At 41.8% G+C, this 27,203-nt stretch overlaps 2 protein-coding genes and 1 long non-coding RNA gene across 17 annotated transcripts in view; 1 reads left to right on the forward strand and 2 right to left on the reverse strand.

The window, feature by feature from the left end:
• The window catches only part of MROH2B (maestro heat like repeat family member 2B), a 62,989-nt gene extending 55,391 nt beyond the window's left edge, over positions 1-7,598 (forward strand). For 7 of the 9 annotated variants that reach the window (XM_025436362.3, XM_025436361.3, XM_025436364.3 and 4 more), the window contains 7 exons: positions 3-149; positions 403-585; positions 4,795-4,950; positions 5,274-5,408; positions 5,816-5,918; positions 6,933-6,998; positions 7,456-7,598. In XM_025436362.3, the coding sequence (XP_025292147.1) occupies positions 3-149; positions 403-585; positions 4,795-4,950; positions 5,274-5,408; positions 5,816-5,918; positions 6,933-6,998; positions 7,456-7,562 (897 nt within the window). In that variant the 3' untranslated portion in view covers positions 7,563-7,598. Of the gene's footprint in view, positions 1-2; positions 150-402; positions 623-4,794; positions 4,951-5,273; positions 5,409-5,815; positions 5,919-6,932; positions 6,999-7,455 lie in introns of those variants that run through there. The other 2 variants (XM_025436363.3, XR_003131663.3) reach the window with 2 other exon arrangements.
• LOC112652743 (uncharacterized) lies at positions 1,960-23,120 on the reverse strand. 7 transcript variants are annotated; one of them, XR_003131668.3, is made up of 6 exons: positions 22,926-23,071; positions 22,000-22,115; positions 7,691-7,850; positions 4,770-4,848; positions 2,221-2,296; positions 1,960-2,124 (listed from the first exon to the last, which is right to left on the reverse strand). It is a non-coding gene; the product is annotated as an uncharacterized LOC112652743 (long non-coding RNA). The 7 variants fall into 7 exon arrangements; XR_003131665.3 differs by having other exon boundaries at positions 22,719-22,978; XR_003131666.3 differs by lacking the exon at positions 22,000-22,115 and having other exon boundaries at positions 22,985-23,120.
• A 2,705-nt stretch (positions 23,121-25,825) lies between these two features.
• C7 (complement C7) overlaps positions 25,826-27,203 on the reverse strand; it is a 52,361-nt gene continuing 50,983 nt past the window's right edge. The window contains exon 18 of the mRNA XM_025436229.3: positions 25,826-27,107. Within this exon, the coding sequence (XP_025292014.1) occupies positions 26,869-27,107 (239 nt within the window). The 3' untranslated portion in view covers positions 25,826-26,868. The remainder of the gene's footprint in view (positions 27,108-27,203) is intronic.

Consider the following 27,203-nt stretch of genomic DNA (forward strand, 5'->3'; position numbering starts at 1 on the left):
AGCTCATGAAGGAGCCCATCCTTTGGAAGCATGGGAATCTACGGGAAGTGCTGATCCTCATGGACCAGAGTGCCTGGGACTCCAATGCCACTTTGAGGCAAATGGCCATCCGAGGACTTGGTAATACAGCTTCTGGAGCCCCTCACAAGGTAAAAGGAATTTGGGAGGTGGGGTGGGGGGGAAAGGGGGATATTTGAGTTAAAAATTATTATTTACTAACCCACACCTCTTGGTTGCATAGAAATTAAGTAAAAAATCCAAATAAATTGCTACATTGGTGTCTCTTGGGTTGAAGTACATGTGACCCTACCAGAATTCCAGTTTCCTTGTCTGCAGTCCCCTACCCTATCCCACATGCACATAGAACAGTTTTCAAGATTAAGAGGCCTTATTTCAAAATAGGTGAAGAAGCATAAGCAGATAATATTAGAATCTATCATCAGAGGCCTGTATCACCTGGCCCGCACCGAAGTCGTCTGTGAAAGCTTGAAGGCTCTAAAAAAGATCCTGGAGCTGCTCACAGACCGAGACGTGAGCTTCTACTTCAAAGAGATAGTGCTGCAAACAAGAACCTTCTTTGAAGACGTAAGTGGGCCCATTCAGGAATCTTCCCTCCCCAAAAGTGAGTGAACACAAAGATTCAGGTAGTGCTTACTGTAGCAAGCAATGTCGCCGTCCCATCTGTATTGCTTGGCCTTCCCCCTGGGGTCACCTGCACTCGGGTCCCCTTAACAGAGATCACTTGGACAATTCCTGTGCAGGCCCCTGGCTTCCTGGGTGTCTCTCTGCCCGAGGGTACTCTCTGAACTGGGAATCACGATCCCTCTGAGCAGGGTGGGCCAGACACGTTGGGGGAGAACCCTCAACCGATAAGGAACAAGTTGGCAAATAAACTGCCCGGCTTCCTCACCTAGCACAAGGATTGAGCCCCACTTGCCCATAGGGGTAAAAAACTCATTAGTATTCCCCTTTGTAGCTTTCCTCTCTCATTCCCATGAATTATGACAATATTCAACACAGAGCAAGGGCCCAAATAAAGGCCTGTCACCTCCAACACTCTTCTCCACATCCAAGACTCAAAGGTTCAAAACGCTTGTGTGTGGTTCATTTAATCCAGGAGTCAGTACCAACGATAGCCAGCAGGCCAAATCCTGCCCAGATCATCTTTCTGTAAATTAAGTTGTATTGGAGCACAGCCATGCTCATTGGTTGCATATCGTCTATGGCTGCTTTCTCACTTCATCTGCAGGGTTGAATTAGTTGTTACAGAAACCATATGGCCCCCAAAGTCTAAATTATTTACTCTCTGGCCTTTTATGGAAAAAGCTTGCCAACCCCCAATCTAGTCAGTATCCTAGAAATTCATTTCAAAACAAGGTCAGTCTGTGACCCCAGGCAAAGGAAGGTCATTTTCCTTTATAGCTTCTGGAAGACTAGACTTCATTATTTATTTTTGGTTTATTCTCTGTCATCAGTGTAAAAACCTATTTATTTCACCTCCAACTTACATCTATTTTTTTGTGATTGAAACCTGTTTCCTCATGTTGTGTTGTCAGAGGAGATGGAAGACTGCTGGTTTCTTCCTCTTAAACATTAACGCTTGATTAAATTACCTTTCTACCTGCTAGTCTCCAGACTGAAAAGTCTTCATTTCCTCCATTATTCATCATAAACCTAATTTTTCAGCTCTTTAAATATTTTACAAGCCAGTGACTGTGTTGTGTCTCTAGATGCGGCCTGCAAAGGATTGAATACAACCTAAAGAAAAATTACGTCTCAGGGCTGATTTTTTCCCTATTTATCCACTCCAATCTTTTTTTTTGTTTGTTTTGTTTTGTTTTGTTTTGTTTTGTTTTGTTTTTAATCTTGCCTTTTCTTCCTGACTCCTTGGCAATTTGTAATCATATAGGCCTCTAGATTTTAGTCTACAATATATGCCCACAGTCAACAATTCTTCACTTTTGTATTTTTCAGTGTCCTTTATTTACTTGCTAGCCCAAACCCGGCCTTTGAGAGCAGCTTTCTGCTTGTTTTCAGCTACTTTTTCCAACGTATCAACTTTCCTTTTAATTCTCTTCTTGTCCTCAAAACCACTTGCTTGGCTCCCACTCAATGTAGTATCTTCTGTAAAATAACAAAGAGGTTCTTTTTTTCATTACACAGATAATTGATGGCAATCTTCAACAACAAAGGGCTGAAGTCGCCCCTACAGCGACCCACCTGTTTGTTAGGTTCCCTGGGGTTGTTGTTAATCCAGGCATGATGATTCTCTTGGCTCCCAGCCTCCTCTAATCACCTACAAGTTTTGTGATCAAGACAATGTTTCTCAGTCTCATGCAGAAGAAAAAATCTCAAGTCCTCCTGGGTGGTTAGATTAGAATTTTCTCATCCCCAATAGGTACCAATTCCATCATATTTGTATAAAAGTGAAATTTGATAAAATTTAGGTCTTAGTTATGACATGCTATTTACTCTCTGCTAATGCTCTCTTCCCACAAATAAATTTAACTATACTTGATGAAACTTTGCCCCAGGGATGCCTGGGTGGTTCAATGGTTGAACATCTGCCTTAGGCTCAGGGCGTGATCCCGGGGTTCTGAGATCAAGTCGTGCATGGGCTTCCCCTTGCATGGGGCCTGCTTCCTCCTCTGCCTATGTCTCTGCCTCTCTTTCTGTGTGTCTCATGAATAAATAAATAAAATCTTTAAAAAAAAAATAAGAAAGAAAGAAACTTTGCCCCAGCAGTTTTCTATAGATTAAGCATACAATTCTGTAATCTCCAAATTTCTCCCCTCCTCCCTGTCTTTCAGTATTTAAGCACTTTGTTGGAAGTCTCAAGACATGGTGACACTTCAATGAAATGGTAGAACAGAAAATATGGCTGCCGCCTCCCGCTCTGGGTTCGCCCAAGCCCGTCCTCCCGCCGACCCTGTGCAGTCACCTTACTCACAAGACACTAAATTCTAGTAACCCTCCCAACACCCACAATAAGTTCAATGCTTGTTTCCTGCCTTTTCCTATCATCCCTTGATCTATCATTAGGGCCTATCACTTGATTCCAGAAAATTTTAAAGATTTTGAAAAAAACTAAATACCTTTCTACCTTTCTGTATTCTGTAATTGGTTTGTTTTCTTTCTCTAAAAAGAGACCTTTCAGGGCACCCAGCTGGCTCAGTCAGTAGAGATGCAACTCTTGATCTCAAAGTTAAGTTCAAGCCCCACGCTGGGTGTGGAGATTACTTAAAAATAAAATATTTTAAAAAGAAATAAATATGCAAACAAATTGGGGCACCTGGGTGGCTCAGTTGGTTAAGCATCTGACTCTTGGTTTTGGCTCAGGTCAAGATCTCAGGGTCGTGGGATCCAGCCCCATCTCGGGCCACCACACTTAGCCCCACCCATGTGCACATGCTGTCTCTCTCAAACAAGGAAATAAAGAAATAAATAATCTTTTAAAATAAATAAATAAATAAATAAATAAATAGACCTTTTAAAAATGTATCCTGACCTCCTTCCTAGTACATTTAAACATTTCTACTTCTATTCCCATTATACAAGCTCAAGTCTCATGTATTCATTGAACTTTTCTGGCCTTGTCCCAATCAACTGTCTCTATTTTTTCTGCAAGATCTTTATTAACTTCCTTTTCTTATGGCATTTTTGTTTATGTGCCCATTTCTGACATATCCTACCTTGCTATCATAATTAATACTACTCTCTCTTCTTCCTCTCATATTCATGGGCATGCTTTTTGTTGGCCCTTGTTTATAGCAATAAATAATATTCTGCTACTCAGGATGACTTTTCCCTTCATTGTTCTGTCTTTTTATGGGTATTTTAAATAAGTTTGTTAGACCTGGAAGGAAAAAAAGAAAGAAAAACCTCCAGAAAATCCTTTAGTGTTTTTTAGAACTCTGAACAGTATCAGCAAAGTGTCTGGGAATAACAGGCGGCCATCTTTCTCCAACACCTCACCCTGTGGTCCTTAAAATCACTGCTTACCATTCCGGCCAGACAACAAGCCAGGAAGCTCCAGAATTTCACATATGCAAGAGTAGGGCTAGGCACTTGTTTGATTATTCTCTGTCTCTGAGACCCAGGGCCCAAATTTCTGAGCTGCATTTAATGCCACTGGAAAGTATCTGGGATCTTAGAGAAGAGTCTTAGGACTTGAGAAATTTAGATTAGAAGCCCCAGAATTCTAGACACAGGCTAATTCATACAAAATACATAATAAGCAGGAACCCTCGTTGGCCTTTTGCCACCAGTACTCCCTGTTTACCATTCCTATGGTCTGTCTCCCCAGTAGCTACTCAAATGACAGAAACCAAGTCTCAGGCAGCCCCAGTGGCTCAGCAGTTTGGCGCCGCCTTGGGCCTGGGGTGTGATCCTGGAGACCTGGGATCAAGTCCCACGTCAGGCTCCCTGCATGGAGCCTGCTTCTCTCCCTCTCCCTCTGTCTCTCTGTCTCTGTCTCTGTCTCTCTCTCTCTCCCTCTGCCATGAATAAATAAATAAATAATCTTTTAAAAAATTTAAAGAAACCAAGTCTCCAACTCTAAAGCATCACTTAAACCTCAGACCAATGGTCATTTAAACTCACAGACTGTGAGTGCAGAGCTTCTGGAGAAGAAAGAGCATTCTTGGTGCACACAGCGGCTGAGCCAAGAGCGCTCTGGTGCCTGGGTTGCGGCCTCCCTTTGCTGAAGTGGGGCAGGGTAGAGCTGGGGGTGGGGTGCCGACTGGGAGTGGCCTGTGAGGGGGACTCACCCACCACATGCATCTGTCGCCACAGGAGCAGGATGATGTGAGACTGACTGCCATCTTCTTATTTGAGAATCTGGCATCCCTAACAGGAAGAAGGTGGAAGATTTTTTTTGCGGAAGAAATAAAAAAGAGCATGATTTCATTCCTTCTCCACCTCTGGGATCCTAATCCCAAGATTGGAGCCGTAAGTGGCCCCTGCACAGACACCTGCCCTCTCCTCCCACCGCTGAGAAGTGTCAGTGAGTCAGGTCTGGCTGAACCAGAAGCCAGTTCAGAGGCCACTTCTCTCAACTGAACCCGAAAACCACTTCTTCAACCCTAAGTTCTTTCTTGCCCACTCTGTCTGAGATTGCTCTTCCATCTTTGAAACTGAGAAGGTGGCAGCGCTGACTTTAACCCCCTCGCATCACTGGTGTCCACTGCTCTCTCCCAGCACCAGGCAGCATCCTTCCCTTCCAGAGGGCAGTCCAGTGTTAGGGGCAGTAACTCTAAATACTCTCTTTCTAGGCTTGCTGTGACGTCCTGATCATCTGCATCCCTTTTCTGGGTCTTCAGGAACTCTATGGGGTGTTAGATCATCTCCTTGATGGTCAGGATCTACCACGGGCCAGGGATTTCTACAGGCAATTCTGTGTGAAACTGGTGAGCGTGCAGTAAATGCTGCCTGCGAAAGCGCAACCCGGAGTCCAGGCAAATCCCAGAAAGGCAAACAACACAGGGAGGGATGTCTGGCCCTCGCCAGAACTGTCCTGCAAGGATAGCAATGATTCCTTGTGTCCTGCCCCATTACCCTCAGCTCTTTCCCAAGTCCTGACTGGGATCTGTTCTCTGAGATGCCTGAAACACAGCTGCTGATAGTCTCACAAGCCCCAGTACTGTTCTGATGAAAATCGGATTTGAAATAACCATAAGACATCTTCCAGTAGAATAATTAATGGCTGTGTGAGCCTTCACTGGCCTTTAGTTTCCCTTTGTGGGACCTACAAGATGCCAAATTCCATAAAGGGTCACTTCCCAGTTGTCTTCTTTGTAACGTACTTCTTTTTCAGGCAAGGAAAAACCAGGAAATCCTGTGGATCCTCCACACCCACTCATTCACCTTCTTCAGCAGCAATTGGGAGATGATCCGGAGTGCTGCAGTCAAGCTCACAGGTGGGGGCCTGGCTGCACTCCCTACTCAGAGGTGTCTGCTCCTTCCCATCTAGTTTCGCTTCAAATGGAAGCTACTCTACCATGAAAGTGGGAATGACTGGGATGACAAAAAAAAAAGTGCCAGAAAGGAATTAATTTTGCATCTTGGAGTATCTTCCCTCAAAGGAAGCTGTTCTCTTTTGCAAATGAAAACTTGTAACATCTTCTAACTTCCCAATACCCTCTCTCTTCCCGTTAGACCCTCCTACCTTGTGGGCCTTCCATGCTTCTTCTGGTTCCAAGTCATGGCTCTTTCCTTTGCCAAAGTCTTTGCCCTCAGCCTGCTGCCATGCCAAAATGCTTCCTTTGCATCATCCCTTAACATAAGCCATACTAAACCTCCTAAGCTCAATTGAAGCTGAGTTTTAGCAGCAACATGATACAAGTGGAAAGTGTGTTGGTGAGGAGACCAGCAGACCTTGGCTCGGCTATAAGATTCTGGACAATACACTTAACCTGTCTGATCTATAAAATAAAAGAGGAATGTAATTGAACCCCTGAGGATCCTTCTATTATGAAATTCTAAATATTATCATGACACCTAGTCCAACTAATCCAGCCCACCGTGAACCGGCTTACTCTCTTGGCCACCTTTAAGACTGAGTTAAAACCTAAGAATTTCTTCTTGGATCACATATATGATCCCTCTAGCTGCACTGTAAATTTTTTTAAGACAAAGATCATATCTTACTTACACATGTTTGAAACCCTGACAACAATTGGCACCCCCTGAGAGGACACTGCATGATCTTTTCCAAATACACATTGGGTGAGGGACCACTTCCAGACATGGCTCTCAAGACCCAAGAGACATCACCCTAACATCATCCCGGGGTCACAAAAAGAGTCATATAGTTTGCTCATTCACTAGCCAGACCACTTAACTTCTGACCAGGTGCAGAGTCTGACCTGACCCACTATTCATGGCCTCTTCCTCATGATGAAGTTAGTATCTGTTTTTCCTGTTGATTTTAGATGCCATCGTCCTCAATTTGACCAACCGATATATGCAGTTATTAGACAAAGAACAACTGACCACACGTGAGTACCAAGCCTAGGTTCTGCACAACATATTGTTAGAGAAATACCTTTGAGAAAAAGAAGCTAATGCTGCACCAAGTTCCATGTTAGCCCAGTAACTGAAAATCATAGTACCCCATTATTGTCTCTAATGCCCCCTAGATACTGGAATTTCTCCAGTATAAAGCAACCCCCAGTATAACGCAACCCCCAGCTCCAGCCCTTTGCAGGTGTCATTCCCAACAGACTGTTATTTTCCAATTGTCTATAAACCTAATGATTAAACGGTCAGGATCTTCTCTTCCCCTATTTCAAAGTTAAAATAGATTCTCAGCTTGCAGATCCAAATCCTACCCATTGGGATAGAATGTGAGCATGGAATCCTGAGCTCCATGTAGAGCTGACCCCCAACATGGAGCCTCACAGTGTGACATAGGTTGGCTTTCTTCATTCACTGAACTTTGCTGTTCTATTTCAGGGCTCCAGGCACTTCGGCAAGACCCCTGTATCAGTGTCCAGAGAGCAGCTGAAGCTGCCTTGCAGACCCTCCTGAGAAAGTGTAAAGAGACAAGCATCCTTCTGTAAGCCACAAGGAAATAAAGTGCTAGACTTTTTCTACAACTGACTCCTGTCTTCATCCTCACCACCTACAAATTTGCAGTATCTTGAAGGATGCTAGCATGAGGATCTTGAAATGATGGTATATTCCTTACCCTTCAGAGTCTCCTTGCCGACTTCCATTAGTAAAAAGTAAATCCCACAAATTCACGTGAGGGATAACCTGTGATTTGAGTGGTACCGGCCACATAGCTTGCAAGGTTACCCTTCTATCTTACGAAGCTTATGTCCGCAGATATCTTGAAATGACAGCACCTGAAACAATTCCACTGCCATTAAGAAGAGGGCCACTGTTATTTGCACACATAGCTCTGTCCTTTATCTCTGCCAGCCTTGAATTACTACTCACACTTTCTACTTTCTAAAAAGCAGTGTTATGATAAACTTTAATCTGTGTGTTCTTTCTCAGGTTGTAATTTTTGTTTTGAGACTATGTCAAGTACTTTTCTACAAAAGACCCACTCAGACATTGTATTAAATCTCATGGTTTCCTTTCTATTGTTATCCCAGAGCATTTGAATGGCATGTGTACGTGGCTGTGTTTGCGTGTGTGCATGTGTGCACATGCATGTGTTAACCTTCTTCACGGCATCTGAGTCATAACTTCTTTTTGTCACAATGCCTACCTGAAATGTTACACACATGGCATTATGTACATAACAAGAAGTTTCTAACACAAGAAGTGCGAAGCCTGGCACTTGTCGAACACTATTACCATCATGATAATCCAGTAGCAACATTATTAAATTGATGCATCCCTTTATAAATTCCTATTAGCTATATTCTCATATCTTCATTGTCAACGTCTTTGGGGAAGCATCTTTTCCTACAAGACCTTCTACGGACCAAAGGAATTTTTTAGGTCAGAGAATTTAGGCCAGAGTCCATTTATTCATTCATTTAACAAATACTTACTGAGTGCCTAAAATGTATAAGGCACTGTTATAGCCATCAGGTCTATGACTATGAAGGAAAAAAAATAGAAAAATTCCACCATCGTGGAACTGAATGCTATGAACTCTGCTTATAAATTCCAGAGGATGGGATGCCTGGGTAGCTCAGTGGCTGAGTGTCTGCCTTCGGCTCAGGGCGTGATCCCAAGGTCCCAGGATCGAGTTCCACATTGGGTTCCCCTCGAGGACCCTGCTTCTCCCTCTGTTTATGTCTCTACCTCTCTCTTTCATGAATAAATAAATCTTTAAAAAAAAATTCCAGAGTATGGAGCCAGCCTCCAAGATGGCCCTCGGTGATTCTTGCTTCTGGAATCCATGTAGTCCTCTCCCACAATGAATAAAAATGAGCTATGCAATCAATATTTCAGGAGTTACAATGTGTGACTTCCAAGGTAAGGTCATAAATGGCATTGAACTCTCTTGAGTTACTCACTCTGGGGGAAACCAACTGCCATGTGAAGGAAACACTCAAGTAGTCCAAAAAGAGTTCCATGGGGCAAAGAATTGATGTGCTCCCCCCGCCCCCACCACCACCATCACCCCGGACCACACACACACACACACACAAGCTAGCAACCAGAGCTAACTTGCTAGATCTGTTCATGTGCCGTCTTGGAAATGGATCCATGAGCCCCAGTCTGAAAGTCTTCAGATGGTTAAAGCCTCAGCTGACACATGACTGGATTATGAGATAAAATACAGAATGCCCAATTAAATTTGAATTCAGGTCAACAATGAATATCTTTTTAGTAAAGTATGTCCTGATTTTTACACTGGAAAAAAAAAGTATTGTTTCCTAAAAACAAAAATTTAAGCACCTTGTATTTTTATTTGCTAAATCTGGCAACCCTACTTCAATCTAATGAGAGTCTTGAGCCAGAATCACTAAGCTGAACTACTGAATTCCTGAACCACAAAACTATAAGAGATAATAAATCTTTGTTGTTTTAAGCCACTAAGTTTTAGGGTAATTTGCTGTGCACCAGTAAGTAACTATTACACAGAGTCCATGATACCACCAAAGTTGTCTGCAAATTTCTGTGTATAATTGTGTAGGTGCATTTTCGGGGTAATGGCTTTCATTAAATTCTTAATGAAGTCAGAATCTATTCCCAAGCATAATATATATGAAACAGAGCAAGAAAAGGAAAGTAAGAGACATGAGTTTAGTCCACCTCTTTTGGCAGGTTATTCAAAGTCAAAAGACTTTTCAAAATAACACTGTCCACTAGAACTTTCTGCAGTGGTGATACATTCTGTATCTGCATTGATTGATATGCTGGCCACTTGCCACACGTGGCAACTGAGCTTTTGAAATGTAGCTACTCTATCTAAGGAATTAAAAGTTTAAGTAGCCATATATAGCTAGTAGCTACAGTATTACACAAGACAGTTTCCAAACTTGGGGCAAAGAGTCCTAAGAGAATTTGAGTAGAGCCACCTCAGAACTATAGGATGTTCTCAACATGAGCATAAATTCAGATACAGGACCTTGTCTGATATTAATTTACATATCTTCACTACTTCTCTCCATCCCTTCTGGCATCCAACAAAGAGCCTTCCTCATCACTGATTGATAGAAATTAGGTAGAACCTGGTATCATAATAGTGTTGCATGGGGACAGATGGTAGCTGTACTTGCAGTAAGCATAGCATAACATACAGACTTGTTGAATCATTGTTGTACACCTGAAACTACTGTAACCTTGGGTGTCAACTGTACTTTGATTTAAAAATAAATTAGGCAGAACAGCCACATGAAACATTGCCACTGAAACTTCATCTGTCTAAACTCTGATCTTAGAAGGATTCTCTCGCTGACAGGAATTCCCAACAGTCCTTACACGCTGTGTGACTTGGGGAAACCATTTAACTAACCTCTTTGTACTTCCACTTCCACATCTGTAAAATTAGGGTAATAATATCTACTTCAAGATGCTATTGTGGGGATTAAATGTATTCATGTACACGTAAAGCATTTAGAAACCTGGCCCAGGATCATGGTCAAATAAATGTTACCTATATGATATAAATATTAATAACATGAACAAATATATCATTAGAATCATAAATATTAATGTAAACTCAGCAATTGGTATAGAAAGCCAGCTGATTATACCACCTCCGTGGGGCCATGTTCCTGACCCTGTGAATACTGCTACCCTCCTTGGGAGGCTGGAAAGAGGCTGCCAACCTGCCCCCACCCCATGCCAGTCAGAAGATCCAAGCTCAGCAGCTGGCACTCCTGCTGTGACCGCCAGAGTCCCTACAACACACATCAAAGCCTTCCTACCTGCTTTCACATCACACAAGCTAGTCAGGCTGTGTGGCAGGAAAAGTTTAGATCTCTTTGCTCTCTCCAACAATTATTTCCATTAATCCCTCCCTCTCAGAGTTGCCGCCAGCCTGGTTCAGGCCTCTCTTGCCAGTCAGCCCCCCAACAGGTTGATCTAAGTGGTTCAAACACAGGCAAATCACCCAAGGGAGAAACACCTCTAGAGGGTCTCGGGAAATTAGAGTTACAGAGGAAAAGCATGTTCAAATACCACCGAACAGATTCCTCACTCCTGTTGCTTGCCTCACTATTATTTGTACATATGATCATTTTTTAACTCATGTTTACTTTAGAGGAGTGATGCATAACGGGCTAGCACTTCTTTAAAGGGCTCTGGGATCACTTGTTTTGCAATTCAGTACTCTGCCCTTTGACCCAACAGTGAGAGCCAGGGCTCTGCTGGTAAACTGGGGACATTTAGCTTGGCTGACCCTGCTAAAATAGTTTTACCAGAAAAGAGGAGAACAAAGATCACAGATGAGAAGAAATAGGCTTCCAGGGAAAGAAGCCAGGGGAATTGCTTACTTGGACTTGTCCCTGCACAGCCCTAGTACAAGACTTCTGGAACCCTCAAGACACTCTGAGATTGTAATATAAATTTTCTAATAGTGTTGTCTTTTTACTAGATTTAGCCCCCAGCCCCACTGTTATCGTTCAGATTACCAAAGTATGTAACTAGAGTGCGTGGTCAGTTAGACATGGCAGTAACCTGTCCGCTAATCAGTAGCTTTCATCTGGGCCCCTGACAGAGAGCAACGTTCCAACAAACAATTTTATACGGCTGCACTCTGGAAATTATCATCTTGGAATTTCTCTTTCATACTTGTTTTTTGCAGGTATTTCTAAAACTGGGATAGTAGATAACATGAATAGAGTCGAGAGCAACCTGAGGGAAGACAATGGGATTCATTGCAAAAATGTGTGTGCATGTGTATAAAATGGCCAAATTGTGACATATGAAATGGCATTTGCTTCTTACTTCTACTTTGTCAAACTTGATTGACCCGACAAAACATCCTTACTTATTTGTATTCCTTCTGGACAAACTGTCCTGGATTTTATTTATTGAATTATGTGGTTATCCTGGAAGCAAGATAAATTTGGAGAACACAATTTTATAAATATCTGTGACTCATAGCTTCTTTTTCAATTTGGGAGCCTCCAAAAAAAACATAAGATAAGAAATCCTTCTGCATTACCTACCACTTCCTCCAAATATTCTCAGAGGTAAATCCTAAGGATTAAATTGACCAATGCCCTAACACCTTCTTCACTGCACAGTGATGAAAAAGAGACTCTGTTTTGGAGGTGGAGATCCTGGAGAATTGCTTATTAGTCCTAGGTTACCTAGGACTCATTTAATTTTTCAGAGAGCATAGAAAGGGAATAGGAATTTATCTTTAGGGGCACCTGAGTGGCTCCATCCATTAAGCATCTGCCTTTGGCTCAGGTCATGATCTCCAAGTCCTGGGATCGAGCCCCATATCAGGCTCCCAGCTCAGCAGGGAGTTTGCTTCTCCCTCTCCCTCTGCCTCTGCCCTGCTTGTGCATGCTCTCTCTCTCTCTCTCTCTCAAATAAATAAAATATTTATTTGAAAAAAAGGGAATTTGTCTTTACCCTGGTCCTAGTGGAATTATAAGAAATCTTTAACTACCCACATCCAATCCTCAGAGGTTCTCCTCTGGATGAGGGTAAACAGGCCTATGGGCAGGGTTTATGGCATGGCCATTTTCTAGTCTGTAACATTCTACAAAAGATAGAATGGAACCCCATATGACTATAGCAGAAAGGTTTTATTAAGGAATAAAGATGGATAAATAGCAAAAGGCCAAATATTGAATGACAAATCAAGTTATACTGTATCTGGAAGATAGTGGGTAGCCAGAAGAAGTTTTTGATCAAGGTAGTAAAATGATAAAATCCGTACTTTAACATGTGATTAATAGAGTAGATAAGCTGGTAAATCAGATAGTTGTGATGGGCTTTCAGACTAAGGCAGTATTATAAAAATAAATGACACAGCCAATAACTAGTAATGAGATTGAATTAGTAATCAAAAACCTGCCAACAAAACAAAAGTCCAGGACCAGATAGCTTCACTGGTGAATTATACCAAACATTTAAAAAATTAACATCAATCCTTTCAAACTGCTCCAAAAAATACAGAGAAGAGAAGAACACTTTCCAAACTCATTTTATGAAGCCAGAATTATTCTGATTCCAAACCCAGAAAGGAAACCACAAGAAAACAAAATTGCAGACCAATATCCCTGATGAACATAGATGCAAAAATCTTCAGGAAAATATTAGCAAACCAAATTCAAGCATATTTAAAGGATAATATGCCATGATCAAGTGGAACTTATGTCATAATTTAGTTCACAGAGATCTCAATCACCTTTCTCTTCTATATCACATGAACTCATTACATTGATGACTTTACACTGATTGGACCAAATAAGAAAGAAATAGCAGCTAATCTAGATGTACTAGAAAGACATTTGCATATCAGAGGGTGGGAAATAAATCTGACTAAATTCAAAGGTCTCAGTGAAATTTTTAGAAGGCCAGTGTCCAGGCACATCAAGATATCCTATCTAAGGTGAAGGATAAGCTGTTGTATCTGGCCCTTCCTACAACCAAGAAAAGCACAATGCCTATTGGACCTCTTTGGACTTAGAGGCAATGTATTCCTCACTTGGGTATGTTACTCCAGTCCATTTACTAACTGACCCAAAAGATACCAACGCTGAGTGGATTGTAGAATAAGAAAAGGTTCTACAACAAATCCAGGCTGCTCTGCAAGCTGCTGTGCTATTTGGGTCATAATTCGGCTCATCAATGGTGCTTAAAATGTTGGTGGTAGATAGGGATGCCATTTAGAGCCTTTGGCAGGTCCCTATAGGGGAATCCCATCCTAGGGCCTTAGGATTTTGGAACAAAGCCCTGCCATTCCCTGCAGATAACTACTTTCCTTTTGAAACAGAGTTCTTGGCCTGCTAGTAGGCCTTAGTAGAAACCAAATGCTTAATCATGGACCAGCAGGTGACCATGCAACCTGAGCTGCTCATCATTAACTGGATATTATCTGACACACCAAACCATAAAGTTGAGCATGGACAGCAGCATTCCATCATCAGTAGAAGTGATCAGGCCCACACAGGTCCTAAAGGCACAAGTTATGTGAAGAAGTGACCCAAATTATCCTTACTCCAGCTACACTGCCTTCTTTCCCAATGTGCACCTATGGCCTCATGGAGAGTTCCCTATAATCTGCTGACAGAGGAAGAAAAAACTCAGGCCTGGTTTATAGATAGTTCTGAACAATATGCAGCCACCACACATAAGTGGACAGATGTAGTGCTACAGCCCCTCTCTGGGACAGTCCTGAAGGGCAGTGGTGAAGGGAAACCTCCCAGCAGGCAGAACTTTGACAAATATACTAGGTTGTTCATTTTGCTTAGAAGGAGAAATGGCCAGATGTGCAATTATATACAGATTCACGGGCTATGTCCAAGATTTGGCTAAATGATCAGGGACTTGGAAGAAAGATGATTGGAAATCTGGGAAAGAAGTACATAAATAGATCTCTCTGAATTTGCAAAAAAACATGAAGACATTTGTGCTCTATCTAAATGCTCACCAAATGTGACTCGATGTTAATAATTAAGTGGATAGGATGACCTATTCTCTAGACACCAGTCAGCCTCTTTCCTAGCCACTCTTGTCATAGCCCAATGGGCTCATGATCAAAGTAAGCATGGTGGCAGGGATGGAGGTTATTCATGGGCTCAGCAATATGGAGTTCCACTCACCAAAGCTGACCTGGCTACAGCCAATGCTGCAGGCCAAATCTGCCAGTAGCAGAGACCAACACTAAGTCCTCAACATGATACCATTCCCCCAGGATAATCAACTAGCTAGATATTGGCAGGCTGTTTATATCAGACAGCTTCTATTATGGAAAGGACATTGTTTTGTTCTTACTGAGGTATGTAGTGGATACGGATTTGCCTTCTATATACCCAATGCTTCTGGCAAAACTACATCTGTGGACTTACAGAATGCTTAATCCACTGGTGTTATTCCACAGACCAATTACTTCTAATCAAGGGACTCCCTTCACCGCAAAAAAAGGAAGTGTGACAAGTGGCCCATGTTCATGGAATTCAAATGATCTTAACCATGTTCCCCACCATCCTAAAGCAGCTGGCTTGATAGAATGGTAGACTGGTCTTTGGGAGACTTTGTTACAGTGCCAGCTGGGTGGTAATATCTTCTTGGAGGACTGGGGCTAGTTTCTCCAGAAGACTCTGAATCACCATCCAATAGACAGTGCTATGTCTCTCATAACCAGATTCAGAGATCCAAGAATCAAGGGATGAAAATGGAAGTGGCATCATTCACTCACTGGCATCACTTCCTGTTACCCCCTAGTCATCCACGAGCAAAATTTCTGCTTCCTGTTTCTATAATATTATGTTCTGTTGGCCTAGAAGTGTTAGTTCTAGAAGGACAAATCATTCTACAAGGAGACACAACAATGATTCTATTGAACTGCCACCTGACCACTTTGGGCTCCTTATGCCTCTGAATCAACAGGCAGAGAAGGAGTAACTGTAGGAGTAACTGTGCTGGATGGAGTGATTGATCCTGATTGCCAAAGAGAAATTGGACTACTACTCCACAATGGGGACAAAGAAAGGTATGTCTGGAATACAGGGCTTTCTGGATCTACAGCTTGCAGATGATAGATAGTGGAACTTCTTAACCTCCACAATCACATGAGACAATACCTTATTATAAATATATAACATATATGTATTTCATATATATATTTCATATATGTATACGTAGAGAGAGAGAGGGAGAGAAAGAGGTTCTGTTTCTCTGGGGAACCCTAACTAATACACTCTGCTTATGTATATACTATCATATACATTACTTTTATACTAGTCAAAGGAAAATTGGAATATCTATATCAATACCAGACAAAGCAGACTTCAAAACAAAGAATTGATCAGATATAAAGAGATATTTCATGCCAATAAATGGGTCACTTAATCAAGAGGACATAATGATCCTACGAATTTATAGAGCTTAAATACACAAAGCAAATACTGGTAGAATTGAAAGGGCAAATAGATAAATCCACACTTACAGTTGGAGATGTCAACACTCTCAATAACTGGTAGAACAAGCAGACCAAACATCAACAGGGTTATAGAAGATTTGAACAAGACTATCAACCAACTTGATCTTATTGACATTGTATGGAACACTCCAAAGAACAACAGAATGCAACTTCCTTTCAAGTGTACGTGGGTAATTCACCAGATAGATCATATTCTGGGCCATAAAACAAATCTCTATAAATTTATCCATTTTGAAAGATCAGTTTGAGAAATATATCATTTTTTATACAGCTGAATCTTTTTAAAAAGTTATAGAAATTAATTACTGACTTTATTTCAGCAACCAAATCTTATCCTGAATGTTGGCTTATTTTGAATAAGACCAGGTATAGCAAAAATTTTAGAATCAGTTAAGGTCCTTTATCAATGAAAAGTGCTATTGCCATTGTAACATGTCAGAATAGTGATTAAGAGTGTGATCTACTGAACCAAAGGACTTGGATTTGAATCCTATTTCTTCCATTTGCCGTGTGAAGTTCACTAAATTTCTTAGCTTTTCTATCCCTCCACATCCTCATTTGTAAAATGAAACTATAGTATTTATTCATAGTGTTGTTGAACTGATTAAATGAGTTAATATATGTAAAGTGCTCAGAGGAAGGACTGGCACCAATAAGCACCATAGAAGTTTTCGGTTTGGATATTAATGTTATTCCTTACTGGCATTCAGGTCTTTGTGTTCCACATTCCAAGACTGGGTGCCAATATTCCTTCTCAGAAGAGATGGAACATCCTAGCCTGAGTTGCTTAGGACCTATATTAGGCATTTGCAGCACTGCCATTATAATATGAGAGAAAAATGCCTCCCACAATACACAGAGAAAATACATCTGGCTCGATAAATTTACTTTGATGTCTTAGCCTTACTTGCCAAGATTGTGAAAGGGCAAGCTCATAAGGTAACATCCCTCACAAACCCGCTAACTGAAGCACAAGTTTGACCATTAAATCACAGCAGCTCACGGTCTCTGCCATGGGCTAAATGTATCCTTTCAAAATCTGAATATTCTGTAGTTTTTAGGGGATAGATTCTTTACCTCTTTGGTTAGGTTTATTCTTAGGTATCTTATGCTTTTGGGTGCAATTGTAAATGGGATTGACTCCTTAATTTCTCTTTCTTCAGTCTCATTGTCAGTGTATAGAAATGCCACTGATTTCTGGGCATTGATTTTGTATCCTGCCACACTGCCGAATTGCTGTATGAGTTCTAGCAATCTTGGGGTGGAGTCTTTTGGGTTTTCTATGTACAGCATCATGTCATCTGCGAAGAGGGAGAGTTTGACTTGTTCTTTGCCAATTTGAATGCCTTTTATTTCTTTTTGTTGCCTGATTGCTGAGGCTGGGACTTCTAGTACTATGTTGAATAGCAGTGGTGAGAGTGGACATCCCTGTCTTGTTCCTGATCTTAGGGGAAAGGCTGCCAGTGTTTCCCCGCTGAGAATGATATTTGCTGTGGGCTTTTCGTAGATGGCTTTTAAGATGCTGAGGAATTTCCTTCTATCCCTACATTCTGAAGAGTTTTGATCAGGAATGGATGCTGTATTTTGTCAAATGCTTTCTCTGCATCTATTGAGAGGATCATATGGTTCTTGTTTTTTCTCTTGTTGGTATGATCTATCACGTTGATTGCTTTACGAGTGTTGAACCAGCCTTGCATCCCGGGGATAAATCCCACTTGGTCAAGGTGAATAATCTTCTTAATGTACAGTCGGATCCTATTTGCTAGTCTCTTGTTGTGAATTTTTGCATCGTGTTCATCAGGGATATTCATCTATAATTCTCCTTTTTGGTGGGGTCTTTGTCTGGTTTTGGAATTAAGGTAATGCTGGCCTCATAGAAAAAGTTTGGAAGTACTCCATCCCTTTCTATCTTTCAGAACAGCTTTAGTAGAATAGGTATGGTTTCTTTTTTAAACGTTTGATAGAATTCCCCTGGGAAGCTATCTGGCCCTGGACTTTTGTGTCTTGGGAGGTTTTTGATGACTGCTTCAATTTCCTCCCTGGTTATCGGCCTGTTCAGGTTTTCTATTTCTTCCTGTTCCAGTTTTGGTAGTTTGTGGTTTTCCAGAAATGCATCCATTTCTTCTAGATTGCCTAATTTATTGGCATACAGCTGCTCATGGATTGGAAGAATTAACATTGTGAAAATGTCAATGCTACCCAGGGCAATTTACACATTTAATGCAATCCCTATCAAAATACCATGGACTTCCTTCAGAGAGTTGGAACAAATAATCTTAAGATTTGTGTGGAATCAGAAAAGACCCTGAACAGCCAGGGGAATATTAAAAAAGAACCAGAGCTGGGGGCATCACAATGCCAGATTTCAGATTTGTACTACAAATCTATGGTCATCAAAACAGTGTGGTACTGGCACAAAAGCAGACACATAGATCAATGGAACAGAATAGAGAATCCAGAAGTGGACCCTCAACTCTATGGTCAACTAATATTCAACAAAGCAGGAAAAACTATCCGCTGGAAAAAAGACAGTCTCTCCAATAAATGGTGCTGGGAAAATTGGACAGCCACGTGCAGAAGAATGAAACTAGACCATTCTCTTACACCATACACAAAGATAAACTCAAAATGGATGAAAGATCTAAATGTGAGACAAGAATCCATCAGAATCCTAGAGGAGAACACAGGCAACACCCTTTTTTAACTTGGCCACAGCAACTTCTTGCAAGATACATCCATAAAGGCAAAGGAAACAAAAGCAAAAATGAATTATTGGGACTTCATCAAGATAAAAAGCTTCTGCACAGCAAAAGAAACAGTCAAAAAAAACTCAAAGACAACCTACAGAATGGGAGAAGATATTTGCAAATGACGTATCAGATAAAGGGCTAGTATCCAAGATCTATAAAGAACTTATTAAACTCAACAGCAAAGAAACAAACAATCCAATCACGAAATGGGCAAAAGACATGAACAGAAATCTCACAGAGGAAGACATAGACATGGCCAACATGCACATGAGAAAATGCTCTGCATCACTTGCCATCACGGAAATACAAATCAAAACCACAATGAGATACCAGCTCACACCAGTGAGAATGGGGAAAATTAACAAGACAGGAAACCACAAATGTTGGAGAGGATGCGGAGAAAGGGGAACCCTCTTACACTGTTGGTGGGAATGTGAACTGGTGCAGCCACTCTGGAAAACTGTGTGGAGGTTCCTCAAAGAGTTAAAAATAGATCTGCCCTACACTCAGCAATTGCACTGCTGGGGATTTACCCCAAAGATACAGATGCAGTGAAACGCCGGGACACCTGCACCCCGATGTTTCTAGCAGCAATGTCCACAATAGCAAACTGTGGAAGGAGCCTCGGTGTCCATCGAAAGATGAATGGATAAAGAAGCTGTGGTTTATGTATACAATGGAATATTACTCAGCCATTAGAAACAACAAATCCCCACCATTTGCTTCGACATGGATGGAACTGGAGGGTATTATGCTGAGTGAAGTAAGTCAATTGGAGGACAAACATTATATGGTCTCATTCATTTGGGGAATATAAAAATAGTGAAAGGAAATAAAGGTGAAAGGAGAGCAAATGTGTGAAAATATCAGTGAGGGTGACAAAACATGCGAGACACCTAACTCTGGGAAATGAACAAGGGGTAGTGGAAGAGGAGGTGGGCGGGGGGTTGGGGTGACTGGGTGATGGGCATTGAGGGGGGCACTTGACAGGATGAGCACTGGGTGTTATGCTATATGTTGGCAAATTGAACTCCAATAAAAAAAATAAATTTTTAAAAAACTCTGAATATTGAAACCCTAATTCTCAGTGTGATGGCATTTGGAGATGAAGCTTTTGGGAGCTAACTAGGTTTAGATGAGATCAGGGGTCATAAGGGTAGAACCCCCTAATGGAATTGGTGCCCTCATAAGGAGAAGAAGAGACCAGAATGCCCTCTCTTTCCACCATGTGAGAGTACAGCAAAAAGTAGCTCTTGACACACAAGGAAGAAAGCCCTCCTTACCAGACACCCCATCTGCCAGGACTTAATCTTGGACTTCCCAGCCTCCAGAAATGTGAGAAATAAATGTTTGCTTGTTTTTAATATTTTTTAAGTATACTTATTTATTTTCAAGTAATCTACACACCCAACATAGGGCAACAACTTACAACCAAAAGTCACATGTTCCACCAATTGAGCCAGCCAACACTTCTAAATGTGTATTGTTTCAACCACGCAGCCTATGATATTGTATTAGAGCAATCAGAACTCACTCGACAGTCTTGTTCTTTCTGTCACCAAAATGAGAAAGAACGTCCATCATAGGGTTGTGATTCCCAATCCGTAACTAAGAGAACTGTCAGCTCTAGCCACTTCCACTGCTAGAAGTAGGAGCAGCGATCTCTTAATAAACCAGCATCCCAAGATTAACTTTCCCAGAAAATAGGCTTGTGTGCCAAAATATTCTTTTTAAGATTTTATTTATTTATTAAGGAGAGACAGAGAGAGAGGCAGAGACAGAGGCAGAGGGAGAAGCAGGCTCCATGCAGGGAGCCTGATGTGGGGCTTGATCCCAGGACACTGGGGATCAAGACCTGAGCCAAAGGCAAACACTCAACCACTGAGCCACCCAGGTACCCTTCAAATATTATTTAGATTCGGGAACTTCTAAGCTTCTTCCTTAAGGCCTCTGCCTCTTTCTATAGCATGAGTCTCAACAACAAACTTCTTCACCCTTAATCAATCCTCCACAGAGGCAGTGAGAGGGAATCCCCTATCTTTATTCAAAAGAAAAAAAAAAAAAAAACAAGAGAAATAGGAGGGACATGCTTCCATGGCACAAAAGACAAAGCATACCTATTTAAGGCCAAGTTAGTATTTCAGAATGCCAGCCCCTGCAGGTGTAGCAAGACACCACAACACACAGCTCATTAACTCTCCCACGTCTGGCAAGACACAAACAACCACCACAGGTCTACAGCACAGAAAAAAGGCCAACACTGCAGTGAAACAAGATGAACCCTACCCTAGGAAGCAGAAGAGCCATTTCCAGACTAGATCTGCTATGTGACTATAGAAAAATGACTATAAAATGGGCATTTTATTGAGCATACACAGCCAATGGACTGAGCTATGGGAGGCACAGAACCACAGGATGAATCCCTACCCTTACTAGTCTAGAGGAAATCTGGGGGCAAGATTTCCTCAAAGGTGCCTTTCTCTCATATCTAATGAATTCTGTGCACCACGTCCATAGGAAAAAGCCAACCACCATTTTTAAGAGACTCAGGATACTTTGGAGGGCTCCTTATCATCCCAAAGTATTTAATTCCATAGGGCTGTAATCATCCAATTATTTGGCTTGTCCAGTTTAATATCACGCCTGACCTCAGGAGTTCCTCTTCATGCTCAGTATCCATGTAGAGAAGAGTTTCTAGACTTAGAGCTCCAGTTGAAGCCCTTTACTAAATATTGTTATGATATATTCATGGTGGGGCCACCTGGGTGGCTCAGGTCGTGATCCCGGAGTCCTGGGATCAAGCCCCACATCGGGCTCCCTATGGGGAGCCTGCTTCTCCCTCTGCCTATGTCTCTGCCTCTCTTTCTGTGTCTCTCAAGAATAAAAAAATAAAATCTTTATAAAAAAAGGAAGAAAGAGAAGTACATAAAATATTTAATAATAATAATATACTTGTGGGTTGCATAGAGTCTAATAATACACCAATGTTGAGCTTTTTGTGTTAATTACTTCTTCTTGAGGATGTCTGGGAAACTTTCCTTTATTGAGAAAATTCTATTTCATGATTACAAAAAATTCCTTGACCTCTCTGTGTTCCTAGCCCACCTGATCAGCTGATTATTACATAATGGACACTCATTCTGCAGTACATATGCTTTGTGCCTTGAGCCAATGCACCTCTGTCTTGAACATCATTGATCTGTTATGTACCTAAGGCCTTGCCCCTGGAATTCAGCACAAGCCTCCTCTCCTAAGGATGAGTGCAAATAGCAGTGATAACAGGGCAGTTCTTTATGTTTGTCCTTTCACAGGAAATTGTCCTCAGCCTGTGAATCAAAAATAACATTTTATTGTCTTTCTTCTCCTACCCACCTACTCACCATCAGCCCATTCCTTCTCAAACAACGACAGTCTTTCTATCAGGTCTTGTTAACCCTTGGCTTAAAAAAGCAAATTTCCCTACATGATTGATGTTTTTAGTGTAAATCTGGAGCTTTGTCTGACAGGAATAAATAAAAAGACAAATTGTAAGTGCTTTGGTTGTCACAGCAGGGATTCCTATCATGCCATCAGCTTTCTTGTCCCCAAATGTGTGAGCTGCCTGAAAGACCAAGGTAATTGAAAGGCATGCATATACCTCTGGTTTCTCAGATATTAACGGAAATTGCTTCCTACTGTGGTTGCTTTCTGGCTCAGTGTTCTAAAAGAGAAACAGGTCATTCCATTTCTAGGACAAGTATTGAATACACTTTAGTCCATCAAGAAGGAAAAATCTCAGTGCACTGGTAGGTAGTGGGACAAATGTGGCTGCTCAGTTCTGCTAATCTTATACTAAAAATGACTCTTTTTCAGTTCTTTTTTCTTGTCTTGCCCCTCCTCTGCCTCTCTCTCCTACCTCAGAAAAAGAGTTGGTATACCTGGACACTTACTTCATTTCGTACCCAAAGTATATAGCAACTTAGTTTATCTTCAAGTTTACGATGACCTCTTCCACCAACTATTAGAAATAATCCAAATGCCTATATGGTGGGTAAGTGAGTGAGTGTGTGGGTGTAAAGAATTTTGGTATCCATAAAAAGAAAATATAGACCAGATGATACGCTATGGGGTTCAAAAATTTTCATTAATACACATACTTATCTTAACCAAAAGGTAAAGGCACATGACCAGTTTTAGGGAATGCTGGGTACACCACCTGCCCAGCATCTGTAGCTCTGAGAATGGGTTCACAATTCTCACATGAAGCTGAGAATAGCCATGACCTTTCCAGCTGAGAGAGGAAGCCCTTGATCAAATTAACCGGTTGGTTGGCTAGTTGCCAGGTAACCCAGAGTTCCAGGGGTCATTTGTCAGATAGTTCCCCTTGCCACTCCACACCCCCACTATACCACACCTAAACATAAGAACCTTCCCTCGGTTTCAAAGGATTACAAGTGTCCCAGACCCTTGGTGGAAGGGTAGGGGAGCAGTCTGGATGGGGTTCACTAAAGTTCACAGCATTGATAAGCAGCTCTTCTGTTGGTCAATTATTAGAAAATGTATGGAGTGTCACAAGAAGATTCCATTTCATCTTGTTTTATTCTTCCCTCCCTTCCCCTATGATCCTGTTTCTTAAATTCCACATATGAGTGAGATCATATGATAATAAGGAGCTCGTTATGTATGTAATGCAACTGATGAATCACTGAACTCTACTTCCAAAACTAATAATACACCATATGTTAATGCATTGAATTTAAATAAAACTATATATTTAAAAAACACACTCTCCAGTGTGATTAGAAGATCTTCCAAAGCAGCTTCTCTGCCCAGGTGGACTTGCAGTGTCCCCTTAAATCGTGAGTGATGACTTGTGGGATGTGGCTCGGCTCCCATGTAGCTCCCTGAAGCTAGTGACGGTTAATGCCCCAGTCAATTCCCTCCTCCCCCTCTGTCCCCCACTTGGTCCAGATGACGTGAACATCAGCACTTTCTGCCTTCTCCTCCAAGGTTATAGCCCACTCTAACCCAGAGGATCTTCACCTGGTCTGAGGCAGCAGGAAGGGCAAGCAGGGGAATTGTCAAATTCACACTAATCTCTTTGCAGTCAATTTTCCTGGCATAAGCAGCCCTGGCTTTCCAAAACCTTCTCTTTAGATGTTCAAGAGCTTATTTTCAGAGTTTCAAAACATTTTAAAAGACTTAATGTTGAAAGTTACATCTCCTTGCAGATTCACTGCAATGATCGTGATTCTTTTATAAACAACTACGAAGATCTCTAACTAGAGGAAAGGACAAGTGTAAGAATGTTCAGAAAAGAAAAAAGGCACAAAATTTAATATTTCAAGATAGCATCTCTCTACAACCTCATTCACTGCTCCCTCCTTCTCCTCCAACTCTTCCCTAACCCCTTACTTCTCCTTCACTAACTCTGGGAAACTTCTTTTCCAAACCTTAGTTGTCAAATCTGCTAATTTATTTTTTTCAGACTTCATTCAACCTCTCCTATAGCATTTGACAGTGTTGACCATATCCTCTGTATTAACTAGGAAAGGAGGGTGGTAGTGCATAAGTAGTAGTTGTTTAACTCTCTACTTGCTTAAGACAAGAGGAGAAATTATTGGAAGGTTACTGAGCTCTTCCTCCCAAGGAAATTACATGTTCAACTCTGTTTTGGGACCTGCATCTGGGCCTGGCATTTTCAAATCTATCTCCCTACCCAGGGTGGAAATGAACTCCCTAATAACAAATTCGTTGTTATTTGTTAACAACAAATAACAATGCGGTTGACCGTAAACATTTTTGAACACTATTGTTTTTAATCTATTTAAACCTGCTTCCTTTTAACTTCCATATATTCTCTCTGAATCTTCACTCAAGGGACAATGTGGTATATAAAACTGGGCCTGGACAGACCTGGCTTTTAGGTAAGAACACACTGGTACAGCTATTGTGGAAAATAGTATGGAGGTTCCTCAAAAAATAATAAAACTACCATATAATCCAGCAATTCCACTTTTGAGCAAATATCCAAAGGAATCGAAATCAGGATCTTAAAGACATATTTCACAATAGCCAAGATATAGAAACACCTAAGTGTCCATCCATGGAAAAAAAAATAAAGAAAATGTGGTGTATATATACAATGCAATGTTATTTGGGTTTAAAAAAAAAAAAAGAGGGAAATCCTACCATTTGTTTAAAAAAAAAAAAAAAGAGGGAAATCTACATGAATGGACCTGCTGGACACCATGCTAAATGAAATAAAGCAAACAAAGAAAGAAATACTATATAATCTCCCTTATGTGTATAACCTAAAATAGTCACATTCATAAAGAAGAGAGTAGAATGGTGGCTGTCAGGGCTGAGGAGAGGGGGTATATGGGGATGTGATGGCCAAAGCGTACCAAGGTTTAGTTACACAAGATGAACAAGTTCTGGAGATTCACTATACGGCATTGCTGTAGCTACGTGTTAGCTATAATACCTATAGCTAACAATACTTTAACAAATACTTAAAATTTTCTAAGAAGGGGGCCACCTGGGTGGCTCAGTTGGTTAAGTGTCCAACTCTTTGGCTCAGGTCATGTGGTGGGATGAAGCCCCGCATCAGGCTCTGCACTTGGTGTGTGCATAGTGCACAGAGTTTGCTGGAGGTCTTCTCCCTCTCTCTTCCCCTCTGTTCCTCTGACTGTTCGAGTGCTCTCTCTCTCTCTCTTTGTAAAATAAATAAAAACTCCAAGGAAATTTTCTATGAAAAAAGATCTTATGCTGTGTTCTTACCATATAAATAAATAAATAAGTAAATGACAACAACAATGATAATAAGAGAGGTAGGGGAAAACTTTCGGAGGTGATGGATGTGTTTATGGTCTTGATTGGTGTCTACTTATCCCCAAACTCATCAAGTTGTATACAATAAATATGTATAGCCTTTTACATGCCAATCATACCTTAATAAAGTAGTTTTAAAAATAAAGATATATTTAAAAAGAACACATTAGCCATTCTTCATGGAAAGATTCACAATACAGGTGAAAAAAAATCCAGAGACTAGTATCTTTAATGAGATTTTAATCATTGTCATTTTAACTAAGGTTTTGTTGAAATGTATTTATCAGTACCAGAAAAGTACACAGATATTATGTGTATATAAAAGCATATTTTAAATTCCATTTAAGCCCACTCATTTCATCTCCCACAGCTGCTTTTTTGTTTTGATGAAACACTGAAAAAGGAATAAATAGAAGGCCAGTGTCTCCAATTGATGTACCTGTATGGCCCCCTGAATAATCCAAGCATGTATTCATATGCAAGAAAACTGTTCTGTCAAATACACAATCTCTCAATAGCTCAGGCCAGAACTGATGCCTCCTACAAAAGAAAAGGGGGAGAAAGCAAGCAACTTGCATTTCTTGTGCTTGACACATACTGAAGAAAAGTCCGAGAGAGAAGATGGGATTGTCTTTGTCGTCAGACAAGAAGGCAGAAGGCGCCAGTGACTACAGCACAGTGGTTCAGACTTTTCAGGGGGTGCATCTCCCGACAAGATTTAGGGATCCCTGCATGTGGTGCTTGAGTCCTCATCGGGCAGCTGAGGTTGCCGCTTGGGGTGGGTGCCGGATCTGTCTTTTTCCATTCAAGGTGCCCTTTGCCTTATTCAGCTTCACTGGGAGAAGCAAGCCAACCTCTCTGACCTTCCAGTTTTCCTGATCCATGTGTACAGACTGGGTGTTCGGGCCCCCCGATGGGTGGGGTCGATCATGGGTGGGGTCAGTCATACTCGAGGGAATCAAAGGGCGGGGTTAGTCGCCTTCCTCTGGGCTAAGCCCCTAATTTTCAGATTTTAAAGAGTCACGGTTCAGACACATTAGCAGTTTGTCCAAGAGCACACGGTTCGTGCAAGGGGTCAGGTGTGCTGCTCGTGCAGACTGGCTTTTTTTTTTTTAAGATTTTATATTTTTTAAAGATTTTATTTATTCATTCATGAGAGACAGAGAGAGAGAGAGAGAGGCAGAGACACAGGCAGAGGGAGAAGCAGGCTCCACGCAGGGAGCCGGACGCGGGACTCGATCCTGGCATCCCCCGCGGGCGGGCATCCTAACGAAGGGGCGGAGCAAACGGCTCGGGGTGGGCGGGGCGTGGGGGCGGCTCCCGCGGGTTGGCCGTGCAGGGCCGCGTGCCCGTGACCGTGACGCTCTGGCCGCGGCACCGGAGCGCGCCCGCCGCGCACTCGCTCAGGGTCTGCAGGGCGCCGTCCACCTGCGCGCACACCGCAGAGCCGCCGTCCTCGGCCTCGCACTCGGAGGCTTCCCGGCAGACGCATCGGCCGCTCGCGGCTGGGAAAGAGACGACGGAGGCTTAGAGGCACGTGGAGCAGCTGGGACCGCGGGGCGCCACCGGAGATCTCCAGAAGCTCCCGCCGCCCCGAATAA

Source organism: Canis lupus, chromosome 4 (genome assembly GCF_003254725.2).
Source record: "Canis lupus dingo isolate Sandy chromosome 4, ASM325472v2, whole genome shotgun sequence".
In the NCBI taxonomy this organism is placed as follows: domain Eukaryota; kingdom Metazoa; phylum Chordata; class Mammalia; order Carnivora; family Canidae; genus Canis; species Canis lupus.